Genomic DNA, 12,538 nt, shown 5'->3' on the forward strand with positions numbered 1-12,538 from the left:
CTTGGTGACTCATGAATCTCTTAGTGGGAAATTTATTCAGTTAGGATAGTCCTTGGAAAAAGTTATCCATGCAATTTCAGGACATGTGGAAGAATTACATAAACTGAAAATGAAATAAAAAGTTAAATAACTGAAGGATTAAGACGGTGGGAATTGAAAAGCTTGACTTGCAAAATAGTGTTAAAAGTTTTACTTGAAACTTAAAGCTGAAGCATACTACATCAATGTCTGCACCATATTCAGGAAAGCACAATAAACCTAGAAAACTATGAAAGGGGAGTTGCCTGAGTAGTTTTTAAACTCCCTCCTGTTTTCTCTGATTTTAGTTACTTTAACCTACTGGTAAACCTCAGACTACTATGTGGGGTCTAAAACCATACATATGTACAGTGGTGCTAGAAAGTTTGTGAACCCTTTAAAATGTTCTATATTTCTGCATAAATACAACCTAAAACATCATCAGATTTTCACACAAGTCCTAAAAGTAGATAAAGAGAACCAAGTTAAGCAAATGAGACAAAAATATTATACTTGGTAATTTATTTATTGAGGAAAATGATTCAATATTACATATCTGTGAATGGCAAAAGTAAGTGAACCTTTGCTTTCAGTATCTGGTGTGACCCCCTTGTGCAGTAATGACTGCAACTAAACGTTTCCGATAACTGTTGATCAGTCCTGCACGCCGGCTTGGAGGAATTTGACAGCTTCAACTCTGGGATGTTGGTGGGTTTCCTCACATGAACTGCTCGCTTCAGGTCCTTCCACAACAATTCCATTGTATTAAGGTCAGGACTTTGACTTGGCCATTCCAAAACATTAACTTTATTCTTCTTTAACCATTCTTTGGTAGAACAACTTGTGTGTTTACGGTTGTCGTCTTGCTGCATGACCCACCTTCTCTTGAGATTCAGTTCATGGACAGATGTCCTGACAGTTTCCTTTAGAATTTGCTGGTATAATCAGAATTCATTGTTCCATCAACAATGGCAAGCCATCCTGGCCCAGATGCAGCAAAACAGGCCCAAACCATGATACTACCACCACCATGTTTCACAAATGGGATAAGGTTCTTATGCTGGAATGCAGTGTTTTCCTTTCTCCAAACATGACACTTCTCATTTAAACCAAAAATTTCTATTTTGGCCTCATCTGTCCACAAAACATTTTTCCAATAGCCTTCTGGCTTGTCCATGTGATCTTTAGCAAACTGCAGATGAGCAGCAATGTTCTTTTTGGAGAGCAGTGGCTTTTGCCTTGCAGCCCTGCCATGCACACCATTGTTGTTCAGTGTTCTCCTGATGGTGGACTCATGAACATTAACATTAGCCAATGTGAGAGAAGCAACTGAAGACCTAGAAGTTATCCTGGGGTCCTTTGTGACCTCGCCAACTATTACATGCCTTCCTCTTGGAGTGATCTTTGTTGGTCGACCACTTCTGGGGAGGGTAACAATGGTCTTGAATATCCTCCATTTGTCCACAATCTGTCTGACTGTGGATTGGTGGAGTCCAAACTCTTTAGAGGTAGTTTTGTAACCTTTTCCAGCCTGATAAGCATCAACAACGCTTTTTCTGAGGTCCTCATAAATCTCCTTTGTTCATGCCATGATGCACTTCCACAAACGTGTTGTGAAGATCAGACTTTGATAGATCCCTGTTCTTTAAATAAAACAGGGTGCCCACTCACACCTGATTGTCATCCCATTAATTAAAAACACCTGACTCTAATTTCACCTTCAAATTAACTGCTAATCCTAGGGGTTCACATACTTTTGCCACAAACATATGTAATATTGGCTCATTTTCCTCAATAAATAAATGACCAAGTATAATATTTTTGTCTCATTTGTTTAACTGGGTTCTCTTTATCTACTTTTAGGACTTGTGTGAAAATATGATGTTTTAGATCATATTTATGCAGAAATATAGAAAATTCTAAAGGGTTCACAAACTTTCAAGCACCACTGTACATAGGGGAGAGCAGGGAGACCTGGGACAAGTTTTCAGCTTTTGTTGATTGTATGAATTTCTTTAGAGGTAGTGGTCAGTCATATTTCATTAGAGTGCATTTACTATACGCTCTTGCCACAACATTAGTTTCTCAGCTTGTCACATATACTGGCCTTCAGGCTTCACTTTTTCTGTCATTTTTTGTGAGGAGGCATGACATATTGAGGGGAAATATTGGACATGATGGGAGACTTGGGACATAGTGGGGAGACATGGAACAAAAATAAAATACCTAGGTCTACATGTTTAATTTTTATTTATTATAAAAACTTGTAACATATGAACTGTATGAACACACAGTACTGGTACAGCTATAGAAAAATGCCCGTTTACTGAAACCAGACTAGACAAAACGGTTCCACTCTCAAGAATGAATTAAATAAGCTTAATAGACAGATACACAGATATACTTTATTGATCCCAAGCTGGGAAATCGTTATAGCAGCAAGTTATCAGACATGCGAAAAGACAGACATACTGTACAACAAAATAGGGGGAAAAAAATCCCAAGAACAAGCCGACTATACAATATACAGATAAAAATGTAATGATTAAAAAAATATCATTTTATGTATGTGCTTTGTACAGGTGAACGTGCATTAATAATGCTAATATATAGATTTAGGCACTGCCTAAAAGCAGAGCTCCCATCTGTTTCTGGGTTGTAGAATTTTCTTATATCATAGCCAGCCTCTTATTTTTCTACCATTATAGTTACTATACCCTTTCCTTATGTTGCACAAAATGTCGGGTGACAACAGTGACAAGTTACTCACTACTATACTGTCCCAACTACTATGCTACTTCACTAGTTGTTGGGTTTCCTGTGGTGGCAGGCACACACACAGGACCGAAACCATCAGAAAACAACTCGATGGGTTACTCACTACTCAGCTGTTGGGTTTCCCATGGTGGCAGGCACACACACACACAGGACCGAAACCATCAGAAAACAACTCGATGGGTTACTCACTACTCAGCTGTTGGGTTTCCCATGGTGGCAGGCACGCACACACACAGGACCGAAACCATCAGAAAACAACTCGATGGGTTACTCACTAGTCAGTTGTTGGGTTTCCTGTGGCGGCAGGTGCACACACACACACAGGACCGAAACCATCAGAAAACAACTCGATGGGTTACTCACTACTCAGCTGTTGGGTTTCCTGTGGTGGCAGACACACACACAGGACCGAAACCATCAGAAAACAACTCGATGGGTTACTCACTACTCAGTTGTTGGGTTTCCTGTGGTGGCAGGCACACACACACACAGGACCGAAACCATCAGAAAACAACTCGATGGGTTACTCACTACTCAGCTGTTGGGTTTCCTGTGGGGGCAGGCACACACACACAGGACCGAAACCATCAGAAAACAACTCGATGGGTTACTCACTACTCAGCTGTTGGGTTTCCTGTGGTGGCAGACACACACACAGGACCGAAACCATCAGAAAACAACTCGATGGGTTACTCACTACTCAGTTGTTGGGTTTCCTGTGGTGGCAGGCACACACACACACAGGACGGAAACCATCAGAAAACAACTCGATGGGTTTCTTTATGTATCCACACTCTATGCCTCTGGGGCTCCACTCGCGTGGGCCAAAGGAGCTCCACTAATATGAAGATTTAAATTTTAATTACAGATAGGAGTGTGGTTCAGTTAAAGGTTAAACTGATTTCCGAGGTGAGTAAATACTGATATAGCTAGTTTTGGTGTGGGGATGTTTTAAAGCAGCTTGCAAAGCATGTCATCTAGAATAATGAATACGCATATACAGCTAGTCAGCCGTTTGACACAGAACACGACACATCGGGAGTTTGTCATTTTCATCTTTGGCACTGTGTCCATCTTAGAAAATCACTGCGCTGGTGAGATAATTTGCTATTTGATGTTATTTCTGTGGATTGAGCGGGACAGAAACCACTCCTCCCCCACCCAGTTTTTTCCTCTGCTCTACACCAAAATCATAGGGGACATACTTTCTTATTTTGAACACAAAATGGCAAATTTCGCCAAAAAGTAAGGAAAATATATAAAGCTTTCAAGGTCTTTGGTTGAAATGTTTCCCCTCGTGGGCCAAGTTGCAACAGGAGCCAAACCGTGCAGGCGATATTAAAGCTAAGCTAACAGAGCGCGCGCAGTGCGCAGGCAGCCTTTTGCCACGACTTTACCATCAGCTGTCCTGTCGCTAGTGTATTGCTATTTTCTTTCCTTGTCCATACCGTTTGAATTGATCAATATAACTGGTTTCATAAGCCATGCTCATCATTAATCACTGTTTGCCATAACTTCATTTTCATGCATTTAACTTTGCTGTGTGGAGAGCGGGGAAAGGCCTAGTGGCATTTTTGGATACCAAATGTTTGTCATGTCTCGTTCAAAATGCTCAGTTCATGCTCGTTGTCATTTACATCTCTCATCTGTGTTAACTTTGTCTAATATCAAGAAATGCAAATTACACACGGGCTGTGAAAAACACTCCTATTTATTGGGTAAAACTTTGTGATTACATTTCCGTATTCACTTTACTCACCGGCATTCAAACTCCGGCACTTCCTGGTTTCCGTGGGGAACCTGAGGGACTGTACCACTTGGATCAGATAGAGGGGTTTCATGGGTGGATGGTAGGTTGAACCATTTTGACAGGGGTGGGATTTATAGCAAAATGTCTCATCTCATCTCATTATCTCTAGCCGCTTTATCCTTCTACAGGGTCGCAGGCAAGCTGGAGCCTATCCCAGCTGACTACGGGCGAAAGGCGGGGTACACCCTGGACAAGTCGCCAGGTCATCATAGGGCTGACACATAGACACAGACAACCATTCACACTCACATTCACACCTACGGTCAATTTAGAGTCACCAGTTAACCTAACCTGCATGTCTTTGGACTGTGGGGGAAACCGGAGCACCCGGAGGAAACCCACGCGGACACGGGGAGAACATGCAAACTCCACACAGAAAGGCCCTCGCCGGCCACGGGGCTCGAACCCGGACCTTCTTGCTGTGAGGCGACAGCGCTAACCGCTACACCACCGTGCCGCCCCATAGCAAAATGTTTTGAAAACAAAAGATGCACGATTCATGAAAACACTGATTGGATTCAGGTCAACTTGTCAGATCCCGAAGGATTTCGCAGTGATTTAAAAATCAACATCACTATTTAGAATTAAATTCCTGCAAGTCATAATTTCCATTAATTCATTTTTTACACATTTTCTTTCTCTTTCAGCTTGTCGCTTTGTTGTGAAAGATTTCTTTGCCTTTCTCTCGCTCTTTCACCGCTTCTTTCCTTTTCTTTCTCTGTCAAAACTCTCTTTCTCTTCCCGGTTTTGACTTCATCTTTCTCTCCTTAGTTAACTTGTTCTGACATCTTTTTAAAGTTTGTATTAAAGTTTGTAAAAATGATTATTGTGTTGCGCTGTTTGAGTTGTTCTCGGTGGGAAAACCGAATAAAAATGAAATTATCTGTAGATAGAAATCAGTTATGTAGGCGCACTCGTGCTTCTAGTTCCCGCCAAAATCAAACAGCCAATCAGAATCGTGAGGGGCGGGGACGGACGGACGTACACGGCTGGGATCCCTGTGTGTCAATGAAAAATCAACTCGATGGGTTACCATAGTTTCTTAAGTATGGAGCTCCTTTGGCCCGCGCGAAAGCTCCGCTAAAAACAAGAATTCTGATGAGTGAAAATAAGAAAACTGTGCAAAAGTGGTGGTATTGAATGGAAGATAGATCAACAAAAACAAACTCCAAAAGGTGCAAAGTGACTAATGGCAGTAAACAAATAAGCTCTGATGGTGCAAAGTTAATCCTTATGCAGGTATACTCCCACATTTTTAACAAAAAAAACCCCTTTATATTCGTAAATCACAAGAAAAAAAAACTAACATGAACTGTTCCAACTCCCCCCCCCCAAAAAAAAAAAAAAAATAAATAAATAAATAGTTTTTCCACAGAATTTAAGTTTAATAAATAATACTACATATGGTAAATCTAGGTTCTATACTTTAATTCCTAACAATTCCGAATTCATCAGCATACATTACACCACAGAATGCAGGTGGATTGTGAAGTAGGAAATACACATTTTGGTTGACAAAAATATTTAACTGCACATATCTTGCTGCAGTGTCCAGCATTGTGGCTCCAAAGGGAGTAGGTTACTCTAAGGGACAACATCTAGTTTCTGATGTAATCTAAAACCCGACTGGTTAAAATTAATCTATGGTAATATAAACTGTTCCAAGTCTCCCTGCTCTCCCCTACAGTATTATGGGACACTGAAATGTGTCCCCATTATATCTTACCGTATGTAGTGTGGTATTCATATCAAAAGCTATCCTTTTTTTCTTCTTTTGTCCCCCCTTTGGGGGGTGGGGTCAGAAATGACCAATGTAAGAGAATATACAGTTTAAATCATGTTATGTTAATTTTTCATAAATTGCTCTTTAATTTGAATGATGGATATAATACAAGACATACTGTATGTCTGTTTAGGCTGCAGTTTGAGAAGCATTTCTCTGATCATGTAGCAGAGCTACAGAAAGAGAGGGAAAAGGAGATCAGAGACATTAATGTGCATTGGCAACACAGGGTAGAGGAACTACAGACACAGGTAACACACACACACACACACACAGTTGTTGTTTGTCTTCTGTAAACTTATGTCATGCTGTACCTATAGCTGGAGGAGAAAAAAGTACTATTCCAGAGGAGCAAGGAAGAAAGAAATAGGGAAGAATGCCATGGTAATGAAGAAATGGAGAGAATGATGCTGGAGAGCCAAAAAACAATATATATGAATAGTTCACTCAGTGCCCAGCTTTATGCTACAATTCAGGAGAAAGAGAAGTTAATAAAGAAACAGCAGTTGCAGGTAAATTGAAAAGCCAGGAAAATACTACACAATTTGAGCCTTTTTCTCTCATTTTCTTCCCAATTTGGTTACCTACTAATTCACACCACCAGCTAGCTCTCGCCTATCATAGGAAAACTTCCATTTGGATAGGTAAAGGCTAATGTGCTTCCACTAAGATGTATGAAGCCAGCTAACCACAGATGAAAGTGGTCTTTGCCCTCAATTGCATACATGAGCTCATAGATGCCCACTGTGACTGATAACCAACATGTCTTAAAATAGCCTTTATTAAAATACAATATTTACAAAAAAAAAAACTTTGTAACTTCAAATCTTAGTGTGTAAATCAAATGGTAAAAAAAAGACCCATTAAGTCAATTTAAATTACAAGTTGTAACATTACAAAATGTGGAAATCATGTCACCATTTCCAGATATAACCAGAGAGGTACCCAGATTTACCAGAACCTGGCAAATTTAACCCTTTCTAGTAGTATACTGGTGTCATTGACTTTTTTCACAAGAGCTGTGTAAAGTATCTTGAATCTGTTTTTCACTGCTGGTAAGAAGGGCAGTGGGAAAAGCAAGGGCGATTGGGCAGACAATTCTCTAAAATAACATCAGCACAGAGATAAAACAGATAACACAATTTTTTTTTTAAATAACACACAGTATACAACTTCCATAATAAAAAAAATTATAATATTCAAATCTTGTAGATTAAGTTTAAAAAAAATATATAAATACAAAAAACTGCTTATGGAAAAACTGCAAATTCTTAAAGCCCTGAATGTCTACTTTCATATGAGCCAGTAATTACTACTGTGGAGTGTGACATCACAAATAAATTCAATGGTGAACCCCCCCCAAAAAAGTAGAAATTACTTTTTTTGGCCTCTGTTAAACTTAAGGCCTTTATACACTGGATATGACACAAAATTGCAATGCGAGGTTTAAGAGACTGTCAGAATGCAGGCACTTAACAGACGCAATTGCAGGGGAGAGCGGGTGCATCACAAACTGGTGAACAAAGCCAACTCATGAGACGATAATTGAGGTCAGGTTCGTGCCAAAGTTCAATTGATGTGCAATCAGAGTGTCAGAGGAAAACTAGAGTCTTAAAGTCAGTAAATACATAGCAGCAGTCAGAAGACACTAAAGTCAGGCTAAAGAAACAGAAAGGCTTAGTATGAGCAGGTAGGATAACACAGAACAATATTTCACAATGGGCTGGAATGTGTGGTGTGCTTATATAGGGAGAGTGATGATAACCAGGTGTACTCCCAATCAGAACTTGGGAGAGGGAGGGTGCTGTGGCACTTGGGAGTTGTAGTCCATGGCAGCCATGTTTGAAGGCTGCCACAAACTTACGCTGTCATTGACAGACTTTAAACTGTAGTTACTTCTGAGAATAAGAATGTTTGTTTAGTACCTAGGTAACGTCTACATCAAAGTTGTAAGAAGATAAAATCTTCTGGCTGAATCATCTTTTTTTCCAAATAGCTTTTGCTACAGTAGCCCTGTAAAACAAGATCTTGATACTTGTATTATAGAAGTATGATGCTCTGTATCTTGTGTGTTATAGGTTGTACAGGAGGAAGATGAGGAAGGAGTGAAGGAAAATGAATTAACAGTTGGGAAGAGAGATGAGTGCGGATGGCATCAACAAGACCAGGATTTGTTATGGGTAGAGAGACTCAACCACCAACATGCCTTACAGGCTCTAGAGAAACATGCAAGTGAAGAGCTGCAGGCAGAAAGACAGCACCTTCACACCCAATACAAACTACAGTTGGGTAGGCATGACAGCATTGACACTATCATTAGCTAGTTTAAAAGCTCAATTTTATTATTAGAATTTGAATTTTTGATTAGACTGAGAAAATATATAGTTATGTATAGTACACAAATTTAAATTACTTGTTACAAAGTAAACAGAACTGACACCTTTATTTAAAATTAGAAAAATAAACATAGAAAAGAAATAAAATATATAATGTGTAATATTCCCCTCCTAGAACTGCCACCTTATTGTGGTGGAGGGGTTTGTGTGCTTGAATGATCCTAGGAGCTATGTTGTCGGGGGCATTATGCCCCTGTCAGGGTTTCCCAAGGCAGACAGGTCCTAGGTGACAGGCCAGACTAAGAGCAGTTCACCAAAACCCCTATGGAGAAAAATCCGAGGACCGTGACGTCGCCCGGGATGACGCAGCCGGGGCCCCACCCTGGAGCCAGGCCCGGGGTTGGGGCTCGTATGCGAGCGCTTGGTGGCCGGGCCTTTGCCCATGGGGCCCGGCCGGGCTCAGCCCGAAGAGGTGACGTGGGCCTGACCTCCTGTGGGTTCACCACCCACAGAGGTAGCAGTAGGGGACTGGTGCAATGTGGATTGGGTGGCAGTCGAAGGCAGGGGCCTCGACGACCTGATCCCCGGACACAGCGGCTGGCTGTTGGGACATGGAATGTCACTTCACTGGGGGGGAAAGAGCCTGAGCTTGTGCGGGAGGTTGAGAGGTACCGGCTAGAGATAGTCAGGCTCACCTCCATGCACAGCTTGGGCTCTGGAACCCAGCTCCTCGAGAGGGGCTGGACTCTCCACTTCTCTGGCGTCGCCCGTGGTGAGCGGCGGCGGGCTGGTGTGGGCTTGCTTATAGCTCCCCAGCTCAGCCGCCATGTGTTGGAGTTTACCCCAGTGAACGAGAGGGTCGCCTCTCTGCGCCTTCGGATTGGGGAGAGGGCTCTTGCTGTTGTTTGTGCCTACGGCCCAAATAGCAGTATAGAGTATCCGGCCTTCTTGGAGTCCCTGGGAGAGGTACTGAGGAGTGCTCAGACTGGGGACTCCATTGTGTTACTGGGGGACTTCAATGCTCACGTGGGAGATGACAGTGACACCTGGAGGGGCGTGGTTGGGAGGAACGGCCTCCCCGATCTGAACCCGAGTGGTGTTTTGTTATTGGACTTCTGTGCTAGTCACGGTTTGTCCATAACGAACACCATGTTCGAGCATAGGGGTGTCCATAAGTGCACGTGGCACCAGGACACCTTAGGTCGGAGGTCAATGATAGACTTTGTATTCGTTTCATCTGATCTCCGGCCCTATGTCTTGGACACTCGGGTGAAGAGAGGGGCTGAGCTGTCAACTGATCACCACCTGGTGGTGAGTTGGATCCGCTGGCGGAGGAGGAAGCTGGACAGACCTGGCAGGCCCAAACGTATGGTGAGGGTCTGCTGGGAACATCTGGCCGAGCACTCTGTCGGGGAGGTCTTTAACTCCCACCTCCGGGAGAGCTTTTCCCAGCTTCCGAGGGAGGCGGGGGACATTGAGTCTGAGTGGACCATGTTCTCTACCTCCATTGTGGACGCAACTGTTCGGAGCTGTGGCCGCAAGGTCTCCGGTGCCTGTCGTGGCGGCAATCCCCGAACCCGGTGGTGGACACCAGAAGTAAGGGATGCCGTCAAGCTGAAGAAGGAGTCCTATCAGGCCATGTTAACCTCCAGGACTCCCGAGGCAGCTGACGGGTATCGGCAGGCCAGGCGTGCTGCAGCTCGGGCAGTTGCGGAGGCAAAAACTCGGAACTGGGAGGAGTTCGGGGAGGCCATGGAGAAGGACTATCGGTCGGCCTCGAAGAAATTCTGGCAAACCGTCCGGCGCCTCAGGAGGGGGAAGCAGTACTCTGCCAACACTGTTTACAGTGCGGGTGGGGAGCTGTTGACCTCGACTGGGGACATTGTCAGGCGGTGGAAGGAATACTTTGAGGATCTCCTCAATCCCACCGTCATGTCTTCCACTGAGGAGACTGAGGCTGATGACTCAGAGGTGGACTCGTCCATTACCCAAGCCGAAGTCACTGAGGTGGTTTGCAAGCTCCTCGGTGGCAAGGCACCGGGGGTGGATGAGATCCGCCCTGAGTATCTCAAGTCTCTGGATGTTGTGGGGCTGTCTTGGTTGACACGCCTCTGCAACATCGCGTGGCGGTCAGGGACAGTGCCTCTGGAGTGGCAGACTGGGGTGGTGGTCCCTCTTTTTAAGAAAGGGGACCGGAGAGTGTGCTCCAATTATAGGGGAATCACACTTCTCAGCCTCCCAGGGAAGGTTTACTCCAGGGTACTGGAGAGGAGAATTCGACCAAGAGTCGAACCTCGGATCCAGGAGGAACAATGCAGTTTTCGTCCTGGTCGCGGAACACTGGACCAGCTCTATACCCTTCATAGGGTGCTCGAGGGTTCATGGGAGTTTGCCCAACCAGTCCACATGTGCTTTGTGGATCTGGAGAAGACATTCGACCGTGTCCCCCGTAGTATTCTGTGGGGGGTGCTTCGGGAGTATGGGGTTCAGGGCTCTTTGCTAAGGGCTGTCCGGTCCCTGTACGAACGGAGCAGGAGTCTGGTTCGCATTGCCGGCAGTAAGTCAGACCTGTTCCCAGTGCATGTTGGACTCCGGCAGGGCTGCCCTTTGTCACCGGTTCTGTTCATAATTTTTATGGACAGAATTTCTAGGCGCAGCCAGGGGCCAGAAGGAATCCTGTTTGGGAACCACAGGATTTCATCTCTGCTTTTTGTGGATGATGTTGTCCTGTTGGCTTCTTCAAACCAGGACCTTCAGCATGCACTGGGGCGGTTTGCAGTCGAGTGTGAAGCGGCTGGGATGAGAATCAGCACCTCCAAGTCCGAGGCCATGGTTCTCGACCGGAAAAGGGTGGCTTGCCCTCTCCAGGTTGGTGGAGAAGTTCTGCCTCAAGTGGAGGAGTTTAAGTATCTCGGGATCTTGTTCACGAGTGAGGGAAGGATGGAGCGTGAGATCGACAGGCGGATCGGTGCAGCCTCTGCAGTGATGCGGTCGCTTTACCGGTCCGTCGTGGTGAAGAAGGAGCTGAGCCAAAAGGCGAAGCTCTCAATTTACCGGTCGATCTACGTTCCGACTCTCACCTATGGTCATGAGCTTTGGGTAATGACCGAAAGGACAAGATCGCGGATACAAGCGGCCGAAATGAGTTTCCTTCGCAGGGTGGCTGGGCGCTCCCTTAGAGATAGGGTGAGAAGCACAGTCACTCGGGAGGAGCTCGGAGTAGAGCCGCTGCTCCTCCACATCGAGAGGAATCAGCTGAGGTGGCTCGGGCATCTTTTTCGGATGCCTCCTGGACGCCTCCCTGGGGAGGTGTTCCAGGCATGTCTCCCCGGGAGGAGGCCCCGGGGAAGACCCAGGACACGCTGGAGGGACTATGTCTCTCGGCTGGCCTGGGAACGCCTCGGTGTTCTTCCCGAGGAGCTGGCCGAGGTGTCTGGGGAAAGGGAAGTTTGGGCTTCCCTGCTTAGACTGCTGCCTCCGCGACCCGGTCCCGGATAAAGCGGAAGAAGACGAGACGAGACGAGATGTGTAATATTTTAAAGGGTACCTGTAATTAATCTTAATTACTAGCTATTTCAAAAGATCACGTATGATACCAGTGGTTCCATCATGTAACATTCATCATAAGCTCTCGTCAAGTAATTGCGAGTTTTAAGTCACTGCTCTGTCAGTCAGGCATGGTCAGACATGTTGCCTCCTTCACGGGCTGTTCCAGTACCAGTCGTGACTCACAGTCATTGTTTTGTCCGATTGCAAATCTACTTGCACATAATGCTATGAAATAATAGATATATGCCATAAAACAAAGATCTA

The 12,538-nt window shown here is 44.6% G+C and overlaps 1 protein-coding gene across 3 annotated transcripts in view; it reads left to right on the forward strand.

Annotated features, from left to right (window-relative positions):
* The window catches only part of fam184b (family with sequence similarity 184 member B), a 295,639-nt gene that overhangs the window by 235,636 nt on the left and 47,465 nt on the right, over positions 1-12,538 (forward strand). For all 3 annotated transcript variants that reach the window (XM_060916853.1, XM_060916852.1, XM_060916851.1), the window contains 2 exons: positions 6,523-6,640; positions 8,468-8,678. In XM_060916853.1, coding sequence (XP_060772836.1) covers positions 6,523-6,640; positions 8,468-8,678 — 329 coding nt within the window. The remainder of the gene's footprint in view (positions 1-6,522; positions 6,641-8,467; positions 8,679-12,538) is intronic.

The sequence above is a fragment of the Neoarius graeffei genome, chromosome 3 (assembly GCF_027579695.1).
Source record: "Neoarius graeffei isolate fNeoGra1 chromosome 3, fNeoGra1.pri, whole genome shotgun sequence".
In the NCBI taxonomy this organism is placed as follows: Eukaryota; Metazoa; Chordata; class Actinopteri; order Siluriformes; family Ariidae; genus Neoarius; species Neoarius graeffei.